The sequence below is a fragment of the Crotalus tigris genome, unplaced genomic scaffold, assembly GCF_016545835.1.
Source record: "Crotalus tigris isolate CLP2741 ecotype Arizona unplaced genomic scaffold, ASM1654583v1 scf7180000019068.10715455, whole genome shotgun sequence".
Lineage (NCBI taxonomy): Eukaryota > Metazoa > Chordata > Lepidosauria > Squamata > Viperidae > Crotalus > Crotalus tigris.
In genome coordinates, this window is record NW_024097358.1 from 4,872,260 (window position 1) to 4,896,186 (window position 23,927).

Consider the following 23,927-nt stretch of genomic DNA (forward strand, 5'->3'; position numbering starts at 1 on the left):
TTTTTTTTCTAATTTGTGATAGTTTGTAAAATCTAGTTTTGCCCCCTCGTTCTGTATTACATAGCACAGGGTCAGTTATATTAATAGCGTTGAGTAGGTTCACATAGCCCGCTAAGTTAAAACACAATGAGCTGGTTTATAATTCAATATATTGCCTAAATCCAGACATTTAGATTCAAAAACCTAATTCAATAAGTCATGGATAACATGTATAAGTGTGGTAATATTTTATTGGGGCTTTTACATGTCATTTAACTATAATTGCTTATAGCAAGCAAGATTAGTTACATTCTGTAGTAAAGAATTACAGAATTCTTGTAAGGAGTACTGTACCTCACAAACTGTAGAATAAATAACTGTCAAGATTAAGGGATATTAATTTCTTAACATACTATTAAGAACATAGCCTCCACCACCGATTTGCTAAAATTAAGAATAATAATAAAGGACTTCTCCCTTCCAGAACCCAATTCCTAATATTACCCTGTTGCATTTATTGGGAGATTATAGGGTTGTTTTTTTACTTGCATGGCCTTTTATTAAAAAACAAAAAACAAACTGATGAGGACCCCCAAGTCTTCCATTGTACTGCTGTTCATATCATACGCAAAATAGACAGTTTAAATTCCATTACAATCACTAAGTGATCTAATCTTCTAAGTGTCCTCATTGATTTTGCAATCCAAGGCTATTACGTATGTGTACAATCAATTTGACATTCCATAGGGTTCTCACTTTAGATACATATAACTGTCAGCATATTCATATTCAGCACTTTGAGATCTTCATTATTTAGACATCATTTTTAAAATGCGCCTCCAAGTTAATTCATAACGTATTAAAGCACAAAGCATCTCCATATATGTACAGTACTGTAATTAAATGACTACAGTTGTGAAGTAGCAGATACAGGCAGGTGTTCCAAGTCATATTAGCCTCTGTGGGCTAGAAGGGTGAGTCCTTCGCTCATGCAAGTACATGTAGTGTGCAAATGTCTCACCTGTTTCGGCTAACAGGTAAACTGGTTTCAAACACAGAATTAACTACCCTTCCTTTCCCCATTGGCGCTTGCAGAAAAGTCTGAGAGCCCCCCCCCCCCCTTATTACATTCTCCAGAAATCCCCCAAATGGAGAGAAGCAGAATTGCTTAAGTTGCAGCAACCAAAAACTGTGGGTAAAATAAAACGCCAAATAATTAAAAAAAATGTTTTCTGCAAGAACAGAACATTAGAACTTGCAATAAAATGCATTATTCTTTCAGAATACACCATTCAAAAGCCAATTTACACCTAATTGGGTTATGCATATTTGCTGACCGAGGAATGTGGTTGTCTAGAGAACTCTCACTGCCTACTCCTACACAATGATGTTTTCAAGGTTCCAGCCACGGCTGGCACAAAATAGTCTCTTAACAGCGTAACTAATAGGATAACTGCCTATGGAGAGTCTCAATCATCCAGGTCATGGTTGTCCCAAAGGTGCTTTTTTTTTTTTTTTCAAAAAGGCAACTGGATGTTGCTGTGTTTCCTCCCCCCCCCCCCCAGGACTGGCTGACTGCAAAGAATCTAAATCCTTCCATTCCCCACCAGTTAGTTAGAACTGAAAAAGCTTCTTGAATGAGAAGGGAAACCTTTTGAAAGTACATAAACAAACAAGACACCCAGTTGCCTTTTTGGAGAGGGGGGGGAAGCACCTTTGGGATCGTTGGGTGACTTGGATCTGGCCCTTCTTTTGTTGTGTCCGACCCCATGGACCACGTTCCTCCAGGCCTTCCTGTCCTCTACCATCTTCTGGAGTCCATTTCAGCTCACGCCTCCTGCTTCAGGGACTCCATCCAGCCACCTCCTTCTCTGTCGTCCCCTTCTTCTCTTGCCCTCCATCTTTCCCAGCATCAGGCTCTTCTCCAGTGAGTCCTTCCTTCTCATTAGGCCTTCCAGGAGCTTCTGCAACAGAGCCGTAGAAAGCAAAACCACCCAACAGAGGCCTGGCCCCGAACCCCAGCAGCTGCACCCCAAGGCGGCCTTTGGAGGCGAGCGTGCCCGGGTAGGGCAGGACATGCCAAGCAAGCGAGGCAGCGGCTGCAAAAAAACCCAACCCGGAAGGCGGCGATGCCCAGCCGCTCCCCATGCCAAGGAAGAGGCCGGGGGCTTCCCAGGAGCGGGGCTCGCTCGGGGGGCTGGCCGGCCCTCCGCGCCCCAACGACCTAGCTCTGCCCGCGCCGAGGCTCTCCAAATGCGTCCTGGCGCACGAGCCGGGCAGGGCGCCTTCGCCTTGCGAGCCACCCAGAGGAGGCGGCGTCGGGGCGGGCGCCTGGCTGGGAGGAAGCGCCCGGCAGGCCTCCACGCCCGGCCCGGCCCCTTTCCGCGGAAGGCCGGCCCGAGCCGCGCAGGGGAGGCGATTATCCCCGCCCCGGCTCAGTTCCGCCTGCCCGGCTATGGCTGCCTAGCGCGTCGGCTGCCCGGCTGCGGGACATGGGCCTGGCCCGGCTGGGAAGGAGAAGGAGGCGGCGGCGGCGGTTGCGGAGACCCCAGGCGGTGAGCGGCGGCGGCGCCGGGCGAGCGTCCCTGGCGATCGGCGGCTTTGGGGCCCCGCGCCGGGTCCGGCTTCGTGGGCGGACAACGAGAGGGCTCTGCGGGGCTGGGGAGGCGGCAGAGGCCGAAGGGGCGGCGGCGGGAGCGGCGGCAGGGTCTCTCCTCCTCCACGGGTGACCTTGATGCGTCACGGAGGGCGCATTCACACGTTACGGAACTAGGAGTTTTCACGGGCGAGGTGGGGGAGTCACCCTCCGGGCCTTGACAGCCCTAAGTTTGAAGCTCCCGCCGGGCGCTTCCTGCTGGCTCTCGGCGGGGCTCTCTGCGGCTGTGCGCGTGTCTAGCCTGGCCAGGGGCTGGGTTCACACGATGGACCTAACCGGGCTAAAGATCGAAGGGCTGTGCTCGCAGGGAGACTCGGCTCCCACCCATCTTTGCCAGAAACTTTGGGGGTGGTTTGTGTTGTGTGAATGCAGCCCACGTGGCTGGACCGATCTGGACCATAGTTGCGCAAAACCCTGGTTGGCTTGCTTTTTTGTTTAGCTTTAAAACTAATAATAATAATAACAACCCATTCGGTAAACAGTGAGCAATTTGTCCCAGAATTGTACCCAAGTCCAGCTATTAAAACATTAGCATTGATGTTTTCTTTATTAATGTGTAACCTCTTTTGATGGCCATGGTGGGTGGGGAGATCTGTGGCTCTCTACTTCATCATGGCTTGTAGGTGGCTGACTGAGCCTTCTGGAAATTATAGACTAGCAACATCTGGCTGGGCTCACAGGTTTCCTGTCCCGGCCAAGTGTGCGATCATGTGCAACATATCAGTACACTGACTGGGAGGAAGGGGCAATTATGACTCCCTGTTGTTTGTATTTGCTGTGCTATGTACACATTCTTCCTTTGTGACTTCCTTTGTGGGGGAGGGTCGTGTGGAAGCGGCTCAGAAAGCAGAAAAGATGCTTGCTCACGCATTTAAATGATGCACTTATTATAGGTTTGTGAGGCTATTTTGTAAGCACACTGTGCCTGAATTTTGGATGTGTGTAACCAGACACCAGAATGTGTGTGTGTGTGTGTGTGTCTCTCTCTTGGGACTCTTGGTTTTCTATAGAAGTAAGGGTATGTGATGCTGTGGTGTTTTTTTTTAGGAGAATATCTGTGATGGCCAAAAAGTTATAGTGAGATCCTGAATTAAAATAACCAGCGGAAACGCCAGTGTTGCATTAGTTACTGAATAAACTCATGTTCTGGCTTCTCACACGATGCTAAATCATAGTCTAACCAACCAGGCTGAAGTTATAGAGGCAAAGGCCTTGACCAGGCTAAAAACTGGGAGACTATGAGTTCTAGTCCCATTTTAGGCATGAAAGCCACTGGCTTGGTGACTTTGGGCCAGTCACGGTCTCAACCCAACCCACCTCACAAGATTGTTGTGGAGGAAAAATAGGATTAGATATTAGGTATGTTTACTGCCTTGAGTTATTTATAAAAAATAATAAAGTGGGGGTATAATAAATATCACCCTGCCAACAAAAGTGTGTATAGTCAAGGCCATGGTTTTCCCAGTTGCAATGTAAGGCTGTGAAAGTTGGACCATAAGAAAGGCTGAGCGCCAACGAATGGAGGCCTTTGAACTCTGGTGCTGGAAAAGACTCCTGCGAGTCCTCTGGACTGCAAGGTGATCAAGATGGTCAGTCCTAAAGGAGATCAACCGCGACTGCTCTTTAGAAAGGCCAGATCCTGAAACTGAAACTCAAGTACTTTGGCCACCTAATGAGAAGGAAGGACTCACTGGAGAAGGGCCTAATGCTGGGAAAGATTGAGGGCAATAGAAGAAGGGGACGACACAGAATGAGGTGGCTGGATGGAGTCACTGAAGCAGTAGGTGTGAGCTTAAATGGACTCCAGAAGATGGTAGAGGACAGGAAGACCTGGAGGAACGTTGTCCATGGGATAGCGATGGGTCAGACACGACTTCGCAACTAATAACAATAACACATACATTGAAGTCAGTACTGTATTATGTCAGCAGCCATCACAAAAAAATTATTGATTTGGGATCTGGCTATATTTTTGTCTTTTTTAAAAAAAAAAATATGATCATGTAGCCTGGGTACATTTGTACTGTCTGGAGTGGTACGCACAACCCCATTTTTTAAAAAAACTTCTACCCTATAAGAACAGTGGTCTATTCTCATAGACTCCTTGAGAAAAATATTCGTTTGGAACGAAAACTAATCATATTCTAATCAAGAAGCTGTGACTGCAGTTAATGTATTCGGAGAAAAGCTTTTGTAACTGAAATTAGTCTGGGCAAACAATATGTGATGATAAGTTATTTCTTTTTTTTTTTTAAATGTCAGGTGCCTGTTTAGAGAGGCTCCAAAAGGCTTTTTTTTCATAACTTTATCTCAAGTAGCCACTTAGGATATTTCGATCTCTGATGTCTGCAGCAGGAATGTTTGTGCAGGCTATAAGTACTGAAAAAGTTAAGCAATACCAGCAAAAGACTTCGCAGAAGAAACAGAAAGGAAATATTAATTATTCCTCTGAGGACTAAAGTGTCAATGTCCTGCACATTCTGCAGCGATTATAATGTTAGATTGGAAGCCTTTTCCTGTAGCCTCAAATTGATATTTGGGTCATTTTTTTCCTTTCTTATACACATTTTTTTCTTTTTGTTGTGGTTGTTAGTGTTGGATGTATGGTTTTCTGTTTTTTTCTGCTTCGCGTTTTATTCTTGTTGATAAAAATAAACATACATATACACAAAAAAAATAAACCTATGAAAATGAAACATTAATATTGACACAACCTGATTGCTGCCAAACGACAGCCAGTCTCCGAAGACTTTGTGGAACCACAAACCCAATGTTTACAATCTTTCAGAAAATCGTAATTGTCGGCCCCTTTGGCTTCTGGGAAAAGCTGCAGGGGAAGTTGGGAATCCTAATTTGGAGATGCCAAACAAACCTCTGACTTGTTTGCACCTTAATTTGCACGCCTTCTCAAAATAGAGGACCAGCTTGCCTTATCGTACAAATATATGCATGTTCTCCCTGGTTCCTTTCATAAGTGGAAAAGCGCAATTGCTATTTCTTACTTGCGACAGTGTTTCTAAAAAATAATTAGCATGTTTGCAAGGCTTAGATTGGAAGCCTTTTCCTGTAGCCTCAAATTGCATCACGGTCGCAATGAAATGTCTGTAACCTTGGGTTTGTGGTCATTGTGAGTTGGCCATATGTATTTACTAATACGTATAGGTCGTTGTTAGGTAGCTTTTAAGCATTTTCATTTAATCCGCATCCAGTACGGGTCGTCCTCAACTTACAAAAGTTCATTTAGTGACCGTTCAGAGTGGCAACATCCCTGAAAAAAGTGACTTCTGACCATTTTTTCACACAACCATTCCGACATCCCCATGGTCACGTGATCAAAATTCAGACACTTGGAAACTGACTCCAGTGATGGAGCACCCACGAATTCTGGAGGCAGGCTGTTCAACTGGTTGATTGTCCTCACTGTCAGGAATTTTCTCCTTAATTCCAGGTTGCTTCTCTCCTTGATCAGTTTCCAACCATTGTTTCTCGTCCTTCCCTCTGGTGCTTTGGTGAACAACCTGACCCCCCTCTGTCTTGGGGCAGCCCCTCAGATACTGGAACACGGCTATCATGTCTCCCCTATTTCTTCTTTTCTTTAGACTAGCCAAACCCAAGTCCCGCAGCCGTTCTTCGTATGTTTTAGCCTCCGGGCCTTGGATCATCTTAGTTGCTCTTCTCTGAATTTTTTTCCAAACTCTCAACATCTTTTTGGTGATATGGTGACCAAAATTGGCTGCACTATTCCAGGTGTGGTCTCACTAGTGTTTTATAAAGCGGTACTAGTACCTCATGCAATCTTCTTTGTTTTGTTTTGTTTTCAGAAAACAACGACTCAACCTGTAGCATCCTTTTGAGGAGACTCTGTGATATACTAACATGCCTACCTTGGCTTCTGTGCCGAAAGAGCTCTATCTCTGCACTTCGTTGAAAGATCTGAATAAAAAGACAGAAGTCAAACTGGAGAAAACGAGTACTAAAAAGTATGGATGTTTAATCCAGCTACTAGATTTATTTTCCTTTTTTTAAAAAAAATATATATTTTATTGGTTTTATAATTTTAACAAAAAGTATTTGAGACACACCGTGGTGTTTGGGTACACAAAATAGATTTATTTTCCTAATGCTGGTTTGAGGATAGGGATTGGGGAGACTAACAGGTTGTCCTCGATTTACAACAGTGTGATAAGTGACCGTTTGAATTTACAAGAGCGCTGAAAAAGGTGACTTACAAACATTTTCCACACTTAACGACCGTTGCAGCATCCCCGGGGTCACGTGATCAAAATTCAGATGCTTGGCAACAGGCATGTACTTACGACGGTTGCAATATCCCGAAGTCACGTGATCCCCTTTTGTGACCTTCTGACAATTTGGAAGCCAGATTCACTTCACAACCGGATTACTAACTTAACAGCTGCAGTGATCCACTTAACGGTCATGGCAAGAAATGGGGCAAAATCCACTTTACAACAGTCTCGCTTAGCTAACAGAACTTTTGGGCTCCGTTGAGGTTGTAAGTCAAGGGCTCTTCACAGATCATTTAAATTCTTCTCCCTGTTTAGAAGGCCTTTGTCGCTGAATTTTCTGGTCAGCAAGTTTTATTTAGTTATTTTTATTCATTTAGAAAATTTATACAGCCGCCCACTCACTCTCGGTGACTCTGGGGGGCTAAAATTCCGGCAACGCTCCGTGTCTTGTGGATCATAAATAGCCATTGCTGGGTCTGCATTATTGAGAACTGCCAGACCAACTTAAACGGGGGCATCCCTTCCCGCATGAAATTAAGATTCCTTCCCGATTGAAGCGTGATGCTGATTCATTTTCTAAAAGCTGCCTCATTCTTCCTCAAAGGGCTTGAATTCAGCTCACTCTGTGTCTCTGACAATGTCATTATTTTACTCTCAATTCGCATGCGCTTCTCCTTAGGAGAAAGGCCAACATTTTGATGGACTTCACCAAGGTTTAAACTTGGAGTGGGATTGTGTTATAAATGATTAATGATTTGCATTTAAAGTAGCAGCATGGAGCTTAGCAGTTTGGCAGCAGCGACAGGAGATAATTGAACAAAAGCAGATTAAAAAAAAAAAAGCCAAAGAGATGGGTTTTTATCAGATGATCATTTTTAATCTTGTTCAGGCTTGAAAACAAGTTTTCCTGCTTTTTTTCTGTAGGCAGGGTTCTTTTTTTTTTTTTTTAACCGTGTCTATTTGCAGAAGGTAAATCCAGCTTTTATGACTTCCATTCTTTGCTTCAATTTCAAGTTATGTCCAGAGTGCCATTAAGATCTTCAAGGCAGCCGAAGAATGCCGGTTGGACAGAGACGAAGAGAAGGCCTACGTGCTTTACATGAAATATGTAACTGTATATAATCTTATTAAAAAGAGGCCGGACTTCAGACAGCAGCAAGTACGTATTCAGTTACAAATGCCTTTTTATACATTTCCAGATCAAGTATTGCGCTGAAGTTTAAAAAAAAACTGAAGGAAGGAAGAGCAAAAAGCATGATACTATTGCTTAAGAAGTCTTTGTGATTATACATACACAGATATATAGATATAGATACAGGTATAGATATAGATCTATGGAGAGGGAGAGGGAATCAATCTATATATTTTGGTCCCATATGTTGATAATTGCTGTGTTTATCTTGATCCATAAAACTTCTACTTCCAAGCTTAAAGTTACAATGCAGAAATTCGAACAAGTGCCTTGGAATTCATAGAAACATAGAAAACTGATGGCAGAAACAGATCCAGTGGTCGATCAAGTCTCCCCTTTGAGTTTTTTTTTCCTTTGTTTACTTTTGTTTTCTTTCTAATTTATTTGTATTATTTTGTTTTTGTTTTGTTTTTTTAAAAATTGTCCATTGTTAGAAATGTGTTTATCCAAGCGTGTTTCAGCTCAGTTTACAGATGATTTCAAATGAGAAGCGCATACACACACACACACACACACACACACACACACACACACACACACACTGTAAAAGAGCAAAACCCTGGTTATTTTCATGGCAAAGGAGAGGGTATATCTTTCTATTTTATGAAGGCAAGGCAGTATGTATCTCTTGATAGTTTTGGTCACAGCAGGACTGCCCGTATGTATTGGACTTGTGATGCCAGAGACAAATGACTAATTAATGCCTCTTCTAATTTCAGGACTACTTTAATTCATTACTTGGACTAACAAATATCAAAAAGGCTATTGAAGAAGCCGAACAACTTTCGGAGAGTCTTAAGCTCAGGTAGGCTTTTAAAAAGCATTAAGTGTTAATAAGCGTACTCTACACTTTTGTACTCTACAAATTTGGTTCATCTACCATGTTTATATCTGTTGGTCACAGTGAGGGTATTCTTCCTATTTATCATCATGTCTCCAAGTATCAAGAATTTGGAGACTTTTCAGCACATTAGTGCCATACCTGGGGGTGTCAGTTCTGTGTCACCTACAGGAAGGTAGAGTGACTGCATAGAACAAAGGGTTTTAGATTCAGGTACCAGACTGCAAAAGAGTTTTAGCAAATGTGTGTCAAACGTAACTTTCTTTTTGCGTTCCTCCAACTATTGCTCTTTTGGGGGAACTTGGTGTTCTCTGAGATGGATGGTTTTATGGGAGCCTTGGTGCTCTCTGAGCTTGGTTGTTTTCTTGCAGACATTTCATTACCCAACTAGGTAACATCATCAGTTCTAGAAGCGAGTGTTGGCTTGTCCTGTCAGGTTGGTGGGAGTGTACTTGATTAGGCTGTCAGCAATATCTTTTTAAATGAGGTTGGTACACTTTCCGTATTTTGAGCATTATAATAAAAAAGATAATATGAAAGGCTTTATTTGGCAACCCTCTGCCAGCCCGCTTTAATTCAATTTCCATTTGAGCTGCTATTTTTTTTTTAACCTGGTCTTGTTCTCATTTTTATTACTATGAAATATATTTGCCTTTACGTGAACATAGTATAGCCAGTCAGTTAAGAAAGGGGGTCAATCCTAAACAGTCCGTGTTTAAAAAGCCACGCTTGCCTCGCTGTCTAATGCTGGGGGGGGGGTGGAATGTGTCCTTTAATTAGATATGAAGAAGCAGAAGTACGAAAGAAACTGGAGGAGAAAGAGAGACAGGAGGAGCAGCAGCAGAAAAAACAAGACTTGAAAGACGATGCTAAAACCGCTTCCGAAATTTCATCGGATCCCAAAGGGAAAAATCAGCTGGTAAATTCAGCCACTTTTTTTATCCATCTGATATTTCTGCTCTGTGCCATTGGGGGGGAAAAAAACCTCTTTGTAGAAAAGAAAGCTTTTTTTAAAAAAAAAATGGTTAGCTTGATTGCAACTACAAATACGACTTGCAAGATTGAGATTGAAATCTGACATTTAGCTTAAATTTGGAGATTCCCAAATTAGGGAAGTTGAACACCAATCCATCTGGAGAGTATTGGAGTCAGACATTCTGAACTTAAGAAAATCCTGTTACAGCTAAACCTGCATGATGAAGGACGTATGACAGTCTAGTTCATCATGAATACTCATTTCTGTTCATTCCCTTTCATTGTGTGAAAACACTATTGAGATTACTGTTAAATTCATATATATATGAATGAACATCATTAGTTAGAAAATGCCACATGATGTTTATTCCCGTCCTTATTAAAGCTGCCATGTCAACTCTATTTACTATTGAAGTCAGACGATGAATTCTGTTGCCTAGCACATAGATGCTTTACAAAGAGTTTAATGCCAGTCAGCTAGACACTTTACATTCAGGCATGCATCCTGTCTGGGCAGGAACTTTTTCCAACAAAATTCAAATATGACATTAGTTACGTTGCATTATGCTAGAAATACTTCGATGCAAACGACATAAGCTTGATTTATAGTGTTTCCTCAGTTTGTTTAAGGAATAGGGTGTTTGCAAGACAGAGAAAAAGATAAAAACAAAATCTAGTCTTTTGCAAACTACCAGGGGGGGAAAAACCTGCTCCGGATCCACCTACTTATTTTCTTACTAGTTGTATTGTACCCCTTTCCTTTGGCTCCTTGTGTTAGAGTCTCAGTCTTCACATCTTCTTGAGGGTGAAGACCCAATTAATGGAGACTCTGTCAGGAGGTGGGTGGCATAACAATAAGTCTGGAAAAATTCCGCTTACGGTGCCTCTTTTCTTACATTCGAAACCTATTTTTAATGCTGAAATATTGCAGGTTAACGGAGACAAGAAAAATGGGGCTGACAAGAAGGATTCTTCTGAAACCGGTAAGCATCGTTTCTTCATCAATCCCTAAAAAGTAGGGAGCACAAGTAGAAGATGTCCAGAGACATACAGTATTTCAGAGAAACATCTTTGATCTCTGATAGCCCCTAAATGATAGCTTAAATGGACTCCAGAAGAGGGTAGAGGACAGGAAGGCCTGGAGGAACGTTGTCCATGGGGTCGCAATGGGTCGGACACGACTTCGCAACTAACAACAACAAGCCCCTAAAAATTGGTGACTTCACTTGGGGAAGGAAATATCCATCGCTTTGTGATTTAGACCAGAGGTCCCCAACCCCCGGTCTGTGGATCAGTTCCGGGCTGCGGCATACCAGCAACTGGTCCGCACAAACAAGCAAAGCCCCATCCGCGGGATGCAGGCAGCACCACAAAACCACGCCCCCTCCGGTCAGTGGAAAAACCTCTCTCTACGGAACCGATCCCTGGTATCCAAAAGGTTGGGGACCTCTAATTTAGACTGAGATCTCTTTCACAAGATTAACCCTCAGAGAGCTATTTTGCTATAGCAGCAATAATTTTGTTTTCCATACACCCGTGGAAGACAGGAGGAAATCACGAGTTCCATCATGTATTCTCAAAAGGTCTGCTTAAGAGGTTTCTTCTGCCCTTCATAGCGGCTCACCTGTGTAAGTGGTCAGGAGCACACAACTTCACAATGAGAGAAGCTCATTTCTTTATTTCTCTTCTGCATGGCAGTAAAACGCATGATGATTACAATAGTGGAAGAATGGAGGGAACGAACGTTTTGGCCTATTTTCAGAGAGGGCTTTTTTTGAAACTTGGATTTTTTAAAAAAAAATAAATAATAGAAGCTTACCAAACCTGTTGAAAGTTCAACATTCCTGTTTTGGGCTTTGGTTTTGGTTTGTTTTTTGTTGGGTTGGGGTTTTTGTTTTGTTTTTTCTAATCTCCCAGTAGATACCTACAACTGGCATCAAGATTTGACGATGTACAAGCTGCTGACATTTGAAAATTCAGGGTGGAAAACTTTTTTGAGATACAAAACAAATACCGTATAATTGTCAGAACTCCTGTTCAGTTACAACTCCATGTTCAGTTCACAGTGTTTAATTATTTGTCCTTGCCAATCATATAAATTTGTAGCCCGTTTGAATAGTTATTTTCTCCAGTGGAAAACTAGTGACTGTTGCCAAGATGAATGCTGAGTCATATTATAAGTAAAACTATACGTTTAGGAAGGAAGTTCATTGCAAAAGCTTAGATCTAGCAGTTTTCCAAATATCTTATTGAAAACGTCTGCCTTCTTTGATTAGTTTTTGTTAAATGATTTTCTGTCTCTTAAAGGAACAGTCACTGCTGAGAAGCTGTTTACAATGATGATGGATAAAAGCATCAAAGTTATGATCATGGATGCTCGGTGCTTAAAGGATTACCAGGAATCCTGTATTATAAATTCTGTTTCTGTTCCAGAAGAAGCTATCAGTCCTGGGTATGGAACAAACTTTTCTCTTAAACCTTAAGGCTGCAGAGTGCTAAACAGCTTATCAGGGATCGAGCAAAGAATAAAAGAAATGTGAGCAGGGATCATTACTTTGCTTGGCCATCATAAAAGGTTTAAAGTACAAATAGTAGTTTTAAATGTTTTCTTTTTTTTAAAAAAAAAAAAGCATAATTAGCCCATGGAACTTTTGGCCATGTGATGTGGCGATAGCAATAGCACTTAAGACTTATATACCGCTTCGTAGTGCTTTCCGGCCCTCTCTAAGCGGTTTGCAGAGTCTGCAACTTGCCTCCAACAATCTGGGTCTGCATTTTATTGACCTTGGAAGGATAGAAGGCTGAGTCGACCTTGAGCTGGTGAGAATCGAACTGCTAGCAGTGGGCAGAAGTAGCCTGCAGCACCGCCTTCTAACCACTGTGACACCACGGCTCTATGGTGATGGTCAACTAGTAGTAAATGCATATATTCAGAACGCCAAAGAAAGCCTTGAGTTGCACTCATATAGATAGCGGTACAGATAGTTCTTGACTTAACAACCGTAATGGAGCTTTCTATTATAGTTGTAAGTCGTAGTGATCATAGAGCAGGTCACCCATGCAGCCGACCAGATTTTCCGACCTTTGTGGCAGTCATTAAGTAAATCGCTGTGGTCATTAAGCAAATCCAAGGTCATTCAAGCAAACCCGTTGTTCATTATTCAGAACGGCAAGGAAACTCTTGAGCCGCATTCATTGCTCTGTGTCTGATGACTGGCCAAACTGTATCTTGTTTTCTTGTCTTCTACTTTGTGACCCGTCTCAAACCTCAGAGTCACCGCTAGCTGGATTGAAGCTAAACTGCCAGACCCCTCCAGGGAGCCATGGAAAGAGAGGGGCCAAGTTGACTATGTTGTCTTGCTGGACTGGTTCAGCTCAGCAAAGGATCTAGAAGTAGGCACAACTCTGAGGAGTCTCAAAGATGCACTTTTCAAGGTAGGCAAGTTCCGATTTATAGTTGGATACTTCGCTTGATATATGAGGAGCCCAGTTGTGATTATATTGTCGAGAGGGGAAGTGTGGGAGAGCAACTGTCTGAGTTAGCAGGAGGGCTCAAGCAGGGAATTAGCCTAGACCAGGGGTAGGCGACCTTGGCTCTTTTATGACTCGTGGACTTCAACTCCCAGAATTCCTGAGCCAGCCATGCTGAAAGGGAGAGGTTTTCAAGCTGAGTCATGCTGGCTCAGGAATTCTGGGAGTTGAAGTCCAAGAGTCATAAAAGAGCCAAGGTTTCCTACCCCTGGCCTAGACTCATTATGTAAACACAAGAGGCCAAGGTCACACACACACACACACACACACACACACACACACACACACGCCTTTGAGGCTTATCTGGTCTTGCCTAAGGAAAAGCTGCCAGTCTGGGGAGATTCCTGTAAAATAGGCATACAGTAATGAAGTAGCTAGTTTGAAATCCACACATGTGGGTCCAGTTTTTCGAGCCTGATAGGAAGTGACTGATGGATTCTAGACTTTATAACCTGGCATCTTCTTTTTCATTGATTGCAAAAAGATCATGGCTCTTAGCTTCCTCATATGCGTACGCAAGCCTTTAAGTAGATTATATGAATGAGGGGGAGGAACCCTATTTTTTATATTTTGATACAGGAAAAAGAACAGATGAGTTAAAACCCAGCCAAAAAGGATCTGCCTTTATGCATTTACAGCAAGATCTGTTGCAAAGCTGAACTGATATCTTAATGCATTGGTTCTGAACAATATGTATTTATTCAAAGTGTTCCCTGAGGATGTCAGAGTAACTGCAATTTTGCGTTGTCCCTCGCTTTCCCATCAACAAATATTTGTTGCGAGGAATTTAATTGGGGAAAGGTTTTACACCAGTGGTTCTCAACCTGTGGGTCGGGACCCCATTTGGGGTCGAACGACCATTTCACGCCAAACAACGCAGTCCGCCATTTTTCCCCCCTTTTCCTTAGCTGTGCTGCTCCCTTTTATTCTATTGGCTTTTGAAAGCCAATAGAATAGACTCTCTTGAACAGAGTCTAATTCTATCGGCTTTCAAAAGCCAATAGGAATGGTCCAGGCTGTCTCTGCCCTGCTGAGCCTGCCAAAAGTCCCATTCTGCAAACGGTGCTGCACCAGTTGAGTAGTCCTCGACTTACGACCGGTTGAGTAGTCCTCGACTTACGACCGGTTGGGGGTCGCGGCATTAAAAAGGTTGAGAACCACTGTTTTACACCTTCACATGCTCTGTCATCCAGCCCAGTGCTTGGGCCTCCTGTTGCTTGTGGTCAAGTCTATTTTGCCTTTTCCAGTGGGAATGTAAAGCTGTGCTACAGAATGAGCCTTTGGTCCTAGACGGAGGGTATGAGAACTGGCTGCTGTGCTACCCTCAGTATACAACCAACGCCAAAGTGACTTTGCCCATACGTAGCCCAAAGGAGAACATTACTGTCTCTTGTAAGTAGACAAGGCTCTCTTCTTTTTGTAATTTGAGCGGTTTTTAATCAGTTCTGCAATCCAAAGGACAATCACAGGTAGCCCTCGACTTACAGGGAATATAGTTCAGCAACACTGGGTTTCATAGTTTGTGGGAATTCAGTCACCGAAGTTGGGAAGCTGCAGTTTAGGGTCCTGCATGTTGTGTGAACCTACTGGGCTTATGCAACAAACGATGGTTAAACCAAAACACAGTTTAGCACAGTATGTAGACCTTGCCTTTTAATTAATGGCCACGTTCGTGCAGATAGATCTGTAGGTAGCATTGCAACATATATTACTTTGTGTAGGTGTTAGTTTGTGTGTGTTTTTGACTCAAAGGCTAGGCCCTGCAGTTTTGTCAGTAAGATTTTGAAAGTGGCTTGACTACTTCTTCCTAGGGCTGAGAGAGAGAGTAACTGGCTCAGAGTCACCTAAGGCTTTATGCCTAAGGCAGGATAAAAACTCACAGACTCCTGGTTTTTAGCCCAGTGCCTTAACCAGTACACCAAACTGGCCCTGTATATATAGCCCATAAGAAGTATATAGTATACGCCTCTTAATACTTAGCATCTTCCATTTATATCATTGTTTCAGTGGACTTTACTTACCCATCATTGGAAGAGCCGGCTCCAGCTCCCCCACCTGTTGTCTGTGTCAAACCATCCTTGGTAGAAGCACCCGAAAAATCGGGCATTGCAAGCGAGCAGGAGAAGAAAACGGATGTCCTTAGATCGCTAATTCCTAGCGGCACCATTGCTGCTGCTCCTACTGGTATTCTCAGCCAGCCAATCTCTGCCATGAAGATTATCCCTCAGGTGAGCAATCTCACTCCTCTTCTTCTTCTTCTTCTTCTTCTTCTTCTTCTTCTTCTTCTTCTTCTTCTTCTTCTTCTTCTTCTTCTTCTTCTTCTTCTTCTTCTTCCTCTTCCTCTTCCTCTTCCTCGTCCTCTTCCTCTTCCTCTTCCTCTTCTTCTTCTTCTTCTTCTTCTTCTTCTTCTTCTTCTTCTTCTTCTTCTTCTTCTTCCAAGCAATGATCCTATGTTTAGACTGCATCATCATACCACTGGCATGTATCCTTCTCATTCCCATAGGCTGAATGTGTATGCGTTTTGTTTTTAAAAATTGGTATAAATGTCCAGGGCGGGAAACCAAGAACAAGAAATGTGAAAGCCAAACAGTATAGTGTAGAATAGAATAGAATCTGAATGGAATGGAATGGAATGGAATAAAATATGGATTATAGAATAGAATAGAGCAGAACAGAACAGAACATCTTGGGTTTTTAATTTTTTAAAAAAGCTATGAAGCAGAAATGAGAAAAACTAGCAAGCAAGCGAGTCCTTTAATTCTTTTTCTTTGGGTCCAGGTTGATCGTAGCAAAAAACCCTCTGGGAAAATTCCAGATGACCATAAGGCAAAGGTTGAAAGCCCAGCAGTTGTTAAGCCACTAAATTCCAATGGGAAACTGGTTCCAGATCGTTCCACAAAGCCACCACTGGATCCAAAGCTCAACCTAACGGACGAAGAAAGGAGCTCCGGGCACTTGAGGAAGACTACTGCAGTAGAAAAAAATGAAGGCGACAAAGAAGCAGAAGAGCAGAGAGAGGTCCAGAGATGGGAAAGGGCGGAAGAGAAGGCCAGGGAGGATCATGGAGACTGGGAAGGCAGAGAAAACCTCCAGAGATATAAAGAAGATCAAGAGAGGAGAGAGAAAGAACAGCCCGGCAAAGGGGTGGATAGGAAACAAGATCTGGAGAAAGTTCCCAGAGATTCGGCCGACGTGAAAAAGAAAAGTATCGCTGGGAACGAAAGCCCTGAAATGAAGAAAGGCGACATTGACAAAAATACGTCCAGCGAAAAGGGAAAAAATATCTGGACCCCCGAAACGCAGAGGCGCAGATTCGCAGAGGAATGCCAAGGTCCTCTGAGGGGGGATTCCGGCTTGAACAAGGTGAGTGACCCCAGCTGCCACCTGGCGGAGAGGCAGAGGAGCCTGGCAGCCTTTGTGTTTGGGAACAGTGGAGGGAGGCCCTACAAAGGTGAAAGTCCACTATAAAACTCAATAAAACCCATGGTGGCAATAGTCGGACCTGTCATTTGATGGGCTCCATATCATCCTGGGGTCCCCCAGGCCCCTTGGCAAAACCAGTCCTTGCAAAAGAGTGTCAGAATGGGAGCCAATCTTATCTCCGCAGGGATGATGTTGCCCAGGGAGGGAGCCACCATAGAGAAGGCCCTTCTTCTTGGTCACACTAGAGGGACCTCTTTAAAAGAGTGTAGGAATCAGTGCTCAGTCATTGCAGGGTGCAAATATGGCTGACTGCTTTTGCAGTGTTTATTGCCTTTTATACAGGTATTCCAAATAGCGTAAAGTAAGATGGCATCAGCATAGCAACAGCAGTTCTATTGGTGAAACCCCTTGCCCAATCCTTAAGAATATACTAGCCGGGAGGCCTCAGCCACGGAGCAGTTTCTACCACATTCTGTTGATGTAACCAGGCTGATGTCATGTGAACCAGGTGATATCATGTACCAGCCTGGGGTAGTTTCCCACATTGCCATGGTGATGTGAATGGATGAGATCATGTAGAGAGAAGAGGCACGCAGGTGTTGGAAGGGCATCCCTACGTTATGCCTGTGCCAACATTTTGCAACAATAAAGGACTTTTAGGAAAATAAATGCCTGGAAGTTCTTTGAAGTCTTTCATTAGCCGGAACCATAACAGTTTGCTGCTCACGACCTCTACCTGACCCCCATCTCTACAAGAGAGAACCTCTAATATTCCTTGCCTCCCTGCTCTGGTGGGTCAGGTAGATATGACTGGGAAGATATTTTGGAAAGGTGTGAAGAATTAAATTATAAGAAAATCTACTTTTCTCCCTCCCGGTGCCCCCATGGGCTCATTCTACGAAGGGACAAAGTTGTCGTTCCCTCAATGGCTAGAAAAGGTTAACCAGATTCCCCTCATGTAAAAAAAACCACAGAATTGCACTGTGCATCCTACTTCCTTGTATTCTCACTGGCAAAGCAGATTCCATGTTCTCGCCTTGTCTTGCAGAGATCATGTCTTACGGCAGCCCGTTCCCAGATCAAAACAAGCTGAGGAAAGCTCCCCACCTAGAGATCCATCCTTCTCCCAAACAAACATTGCTTGTAACTGAATGGCTCAAATCTATTTTGTATGATGTCAGAGAGAACATTTAGTAGGTCAAAGTTTCCACATCCCAGTGAAAATCAGAGAAGTGACACAGTAGGTTATCTTGACAGGGTTTAATCTTTGGGGGGGTTTTTTATTATTATTTTTTAGTCCCAACGAGAGCCGTTAACCAGAGCCCGGAGTGAGGAGATGGGCAGGATAATCCCAGGATTGCCTAATGGATGGGCCAAGGTCAGTGCAACTTCTAAGCTTAAGGAGAACTTTGAAGTATCCCAAGAAAGTCTGGTCATAAAAGACCAACTACGTATTTTACTCATCCAAATGAGCAGTCTTCGAAATCTAGCTTAACTTTCCCCCTCTTTGTTTTTCTGCTATTGTCTTCTGGGTATGCCCTTTGAAGTTTCTGGATACAGTCACTGGGACTTTTCGGTACTACCACTCACCCACCAATTCAGTCCACATGTACCCACCGGAAATGACACCCTCGGTTACTCCGCCTATTACTCCACCAACTCATAAGCCAAAGCCTGCGTCCGCCGATCTGCGGGACAGGGAGCACTCCAAACTGAAGCGGTCCTACTCGTCGCCAGACATCACTCAGGCCCTGCAGGAGGAAGAGAAGAGGAAGATCCCCACTCCGACTGTTAATCGCGAGAATAAGTACGTTGCTTGCCCATTTCCCCAAGGGGTTTTGTGCAGGATGCACGTTTATTGGTGGGGTAAAAGAAGGAATAAAAGCGTTTTCCTACTTGAGACTGTCTGGAGTATGCAGGAACGAGTCTCCTACCTGATTTTTCTAAACCAGATTTTCTAAACTTTGAAGACCTGTGGACTTCATCTCCCAGAATTCCCCAGCCAGGTATGATATGCTGCCTGAGGAATTCTAGGAGTTGAAGTTCACAGGGTAGTAAAGGTGCCAAGGTTGGATACTCCTGTTCTTAACGGAAACCCTTGACCAAAAACAATCAGGCATTCAAAAGCCTTTGTCCCTCATGATCCTTATTTCCTGATTTTACTTTATTTTACTGTACTTTCCGGCGTATAAGACGACTTTTGAAAGCGTTGAAATCGGCGCTGAAGTCGGGGGTCGTCTTATACGCCGAGTCATCTTATACGCCGGAAATAACGGTAGTTTCCGGCATATAAGATGACTTTCTAGGCATGCGACTCGGCGCCGACGTCGGGGGTCGTCTTATACACCGGGTCGCCTTATACACCGGAATATACGGTACTTTATTTCATTTCATCTATTTGTGACTGTTCACATACCTACGTGGCACCACCTGACAACGAGCAAAAGTCTGCTTTTACAGATCTTTAGCAGGAAAAGGCATCTGATTTTACTCTTTTTTTTCCCCTCCCTCTACAGGCCTGTGTGCTATCCAAAAACAGAAATTTCCAGGCTTTCAGCTTCACAGATCCGCCATCTGAATCCTGTGTTTGGCGGGATGGGACCGGCTCTGACCGGCCTTCGTAATTTGGGAAACACCTGCTATATGAATTCAGTGCTCCAGTGTTTGTGCATTACTCCCCACCTAGCTGATTATTTCAACAGGAATTGCTATCAGGAAGATATCAATCGGTAATTGGCTTCTCCTGAACCCCCATTTAAATGCCAACGTGACTGCAGTGAATTATTTCTTTAATGAATCATAACCGCTCCTAGGCTCCATCCATTAAGTAATCGTCTTAAACTTGTAGGCGACTCTTTGTAAATCCCTCTTGCCCCCCCCCCATTTACCCAGTACTCATTTTCGGAAATGTCAATCGTTCCTTTTGCAGGTCCAACTTCTTGGGGTACAAAGGAGAAGTGGCTGAAGAGTTTGGCATCATAATGAAAGCTCTCTGGACCGGACAGTACCGATACATCAGCCCCAAAGATTTCAAAATCACCATTGGGAAGATCAATGAGCAGTTTGCTGGCTACAGTCAACAAGATTCCCAAGAACTGCTTTTGTTTTTAATGGACGGCCTTCACGAAGACTTAAATAAAGTAGGTGTCCATTTTTTTAAATATTTCTCATTGAAGTGCTGTATGGCACTAAGGAGAAGAAGAAGAGAAGGTGCTTTTCCCCTAAAGTATCCAATCTTCATCCCTCTCAGAAAGAAAATGGGTTTGTTTAAAAGAGAGAGAGAGAGAGAGAAAGAGAGAGGAGAAAGATAAAGAGAGAGACTGGTGCAGAAAATAAACCCAAGTTGAAAACAGGCTGTTTCCGTTGCTTTGCACAAGCAATAAGAAAAAGAAAACTTCCCCATGCTGGCTGGGGAATTCTGGGAGTTGAAGTCCAGAGGTCTTCATATTGTCAAGGTGGAACAGCAAGACATTATCAAAGTTGAACAGTGAAGACATTATCAAAGTCTATGGACTGTGTTTTTAGAGCCAAGTAGCTATGTGAGGTTCTCCATCTCTGTCTTTCCATAATAAAATAAATGAGGATAATCATAAATAATAACAAATGACGATTGTTGCTGCTTTCTGCCCAAAACACGCCTTCCAACCCTTCAAGTGGGTACTGATAAGCTTTCGTTTTCCAATGTTCTAGGCGGACAACCGAAAGCGCTACAAAGAAGAAAATAACGATCACCTGGATGACTTCAAAGCAGCTGATCTTGCCTGGCACAAGCACAAGCAGCTCAACGAATCCATTATCGTGGCCCTCTTTCAAGGCCAGTTCAAATCCACAGTGCAGTGTCTGACGTGTCACAAAAAATCGCGGACTTTTGAGGCTTTCATGTACTTATCGTTGCCACTGGCCTCCACTAGCAAATGCAGCCTGCAGGTGGGTTTGAACCCTTTGACGATTCTTAACCTTCTAACTTGTTTGTTTGTTTGTTTAAATATATATATATATATATATATATATATATATATATATATTATATATATATATATATATATATGTAGGTCTTTGGTTGTTCGGTTTTCTTTCTCCCGTGTAAAATTGGAAGTGTCTTGGCAAATTTCGACGAAGTCCCATTCGTCATCTTCAGGCTGGTGTTTTCAGCTTCGTGCTTTGAGCAGCACGAAGCTGAAAACACCAGCCTGAAGATGACGAATGGGACTTCGTCGAAACGTTGCCAAGACACTTCCAATTTTACACGGGAGAAAACCCGAACAACCAAAGACCTACATGCAAATACCCGCGAAAACCTCAGAAAACATATATATATATATATATATATATATATATATTATAGTCACAAATGCTTAATATTTCATCAGCAACATATTGTCTGGGTTCCAACACCATCAAACACATATTAACGATACCCATGAAGAAGTTTATTTTTTTTTTTTTATTCTTTGAATTCACCCAGAGCACTTTTTTTTGTTTTGTTTTCTTCCAGGAATGCCTTAGATTATTTTCCAAAGAAGAGAAACTGACGGATAACAATCGATTTTATTGTAGCCATTGCAAGACTCGAAGAGATTCCTTGAAAAAAATAGAAATATGGAAGTTGCCACCTGTCCTTTTAGTACATTTGAAAAGGTAAGGCTGGATGTTTACATCTGTTGTGACTCCAATGATTATGTGCGCCCAGAGTCACTGTTGGTGAGACGGGTAGCTGTATAAATTTGATTAATGAATAAACCAATAAATATTGATTAGTTTTGGTAGACCCAGCATTGTCTAACACGTATTCCCTGTTGCTCATGGTTAGATTTTCATATGATGGGCGGTGGAAACAGAAGCTTCAAACATCTGTTGATTTCCCTTTGGAGAACCTTGACCTGTCACAATATGTTATTGGCCCCAAAAGTACTTTGAAGAGATATAACCTGTTTTCAGTATCTGTAAGTAACAGCCTTTGGAATTTATTGTTGGGGATGGTGGTGGCGCAGTGGTTAGAATGCAGTATTGCAGGCTAACTGCCTACAGTCTGGAGTTCAATCCTGACAGGACTCAAGGTTGACTCAGCCTTCCATTCTTTCGAGGTCGGTAAAATGAGGACCCAGGATTGTTGGGGGCAATAGGCTGACTCTGTAAACCACTTAGAAAGGGCTGTAAATCACTGTGAAGTGAAGTCTAAGTGCTATTGTTCAGACACTTAAGTTGTGTCCGACTCTTCATGACCCCATAGACCACAGCACGCCAGGTCCCCATCCTCCACTATTTCCTGGAGTTTGCTCAAACTCACATTCACTATATTGATGACACTATCCAACCATCTCATCCTCTGTCGTCCCCTTTCTCCTTTTGCCTTCCATCTTTCCCAGCATCAGGGTGTTTCCCAAAGAGTCCTCTCTTCTCATCTGATGGCTAAAGATTTGAGCTGGGTTGATTTCCTTTAGGATTGACTGATTTGATCTCCTTGAAGTCCAAGGGATTCTCAAGTCCAACACAATTTGAAAACATTAAATCTTGGATGCTCAGCCTTCCGTAGAGTCCAACTGTCACAGCCATGCATCACTTCTGGGAGAACCGTAGCTTTGACTAGATGGACCTTTCTCAGTGCCTTTTGAATGCTATTGGCTAATTAGTTAATAAACAGACTCCCTTGTGTTCATGTATGGCAATCAATAACTTCTATTCCCAAAGTGTTTCCCCACATGTAGCTTTCCTAAAGCTCTTGATCCTAATTTATTTTTTGTTTCCTCCACAGAACCATTATGGAGGGCTGGATGGTGGACACTACACAGCTTACTGCAAGAATGCTGCAAAGCAACGATGGTATAAATTTGATGACCACGAAGTCTCGGATATCTCTGCTTCCTCAGTGAAGTCTTCAGCTGCTTATATTCTCTTTTATACATCTTACGAGCAACGGGCTGCAGATATAGCCACTTAAAGGAAAGACTGAAGGATACTTTAGCTGGTTTATAAGTGACTGAGCTGTGACCAATATAACGTTGCCTAAAGAGGGCTGCAGCAGTTCCTTGTCCAAAAATGTATTTTAGTGCTATTGCTGAAAATTAAATTATTAACTCTGCTGCTTCGTACGGAATAATATGTTTCAAACTGACTTATTTGTAGCTACGCTCGAAAATTATAAATCTTGCTTCGTCCTTTGAAAAGCATTAAGAGTTGGATTCAAGATGTGTTAAAATTCAAAGCGTATCTTTCTTTCCTCTTTCCCACGTTTATGGCCTTTTCACACTAACCTTAAGCTTGATTCTACTGTGAATATCTTAGCCAGAGATAAAAGATTGGAATGTATGTGTACATACCGATTGCAGAATTGCACATCCAACATGTATATAATAAAGAAATCCGATCCTTTGACAAGCATTGCTAACAGAGAGATGGCTGCTTTCTCAAACTAGATTTCTGTATGACTTTCTCCGCACTTTACAATGTACTCTGGAAGACTGAAGCATTACATAATTTTTAATATGTGTCTTGTATCCGTGTCTTTTTTTTTTAAAACCCCCCAAAAATATCCTACGCACTTGTCTCAAAATGCATTGGCCTGATAAATATTCCTTGCTTTGCAATTTAATAAGTGTACATTATTTCGGGATGAGTGGACTAGATGAGAGCAAATACAGAATCTACATTATAGTAATAGTAGTAAAGTTGGAAGGGACCTTGGAGGTCATCTAGTCCAACCCCCTGCTCAGGCAGGAAACCCTACACCATTTCGGACAAATGGCTGTCCAGTCTCTTCTTAAAAACTTCCAGTGTTGGAGCATTTACTGCTTCTGGAGGCAGGCTGTTCCACTGATTAATTGTTCTCACTGTCAGGAAGTTTCTCCTTAGTTCTAGGTTGCTTCTCTCCTTGATTAGTTTCCACCCGTTGCTTCTTGTCCTGCCTTCAGGTGCTTTGGAAAATAGCTTAATTCTCTCTTCTTTATGGCAGCCCCTGAGATATTGGAACACTGCTATCATGTCCCCCCTTGTCCTTCTCTTCGTTAAATTAGACATACCCAATTCTAGCAACCGTTCCTCATATGTTTTAGCCTCCAGTCCCCTAATCATCTTTGTTGCTCTTCT

General features: G+C 42.9%; 1 protein-coding gene across 1 annotated transcript; it reads left to right on the forward strand.

The window, feature by feature from the left end:
• The first annotated feature begins 220 nt into the window (after positions 1-220).
• On the forward strand, positions 221-23,329 carry USP8 (ubiquitin specific peptidase 8). The gene is made up of 19 exons (XM_039359194.1): positions 221-2,534; positions 6,457-6,615; positions 7,897-8,041; positions 8,794-8,879; positions 9,696-9,834; positions 10,822-10,873; positions 12,198-12,342; positions 13,163-13,325; positions 14,669-14,813; positions 15,429-15,649; positions 16,200-16,784; positions 18,142-18,222; positions 18,392-18,651; positions 19,361-19,573; positions 19,774-19,984; positions 20,535-20,771; positions 21,340-21,482; positions 21,655-21,787; positions 22,597-23,329. The coding sequence occupies exons 2-19, from the start codon at positions 6,512-6,514 to the stop codon at positions 22,780-22,782; spliced, it is 3,249 nt and encodes a 1,082-aa protein (XP_039215128.1). The 5' UTR covers positions 221-2,534; positions 6,457-6,511; the 3' UTR covers positions 22,783-23,329.
• Positions 23,330-23,927: the final 598 nt, after the last annotated feature.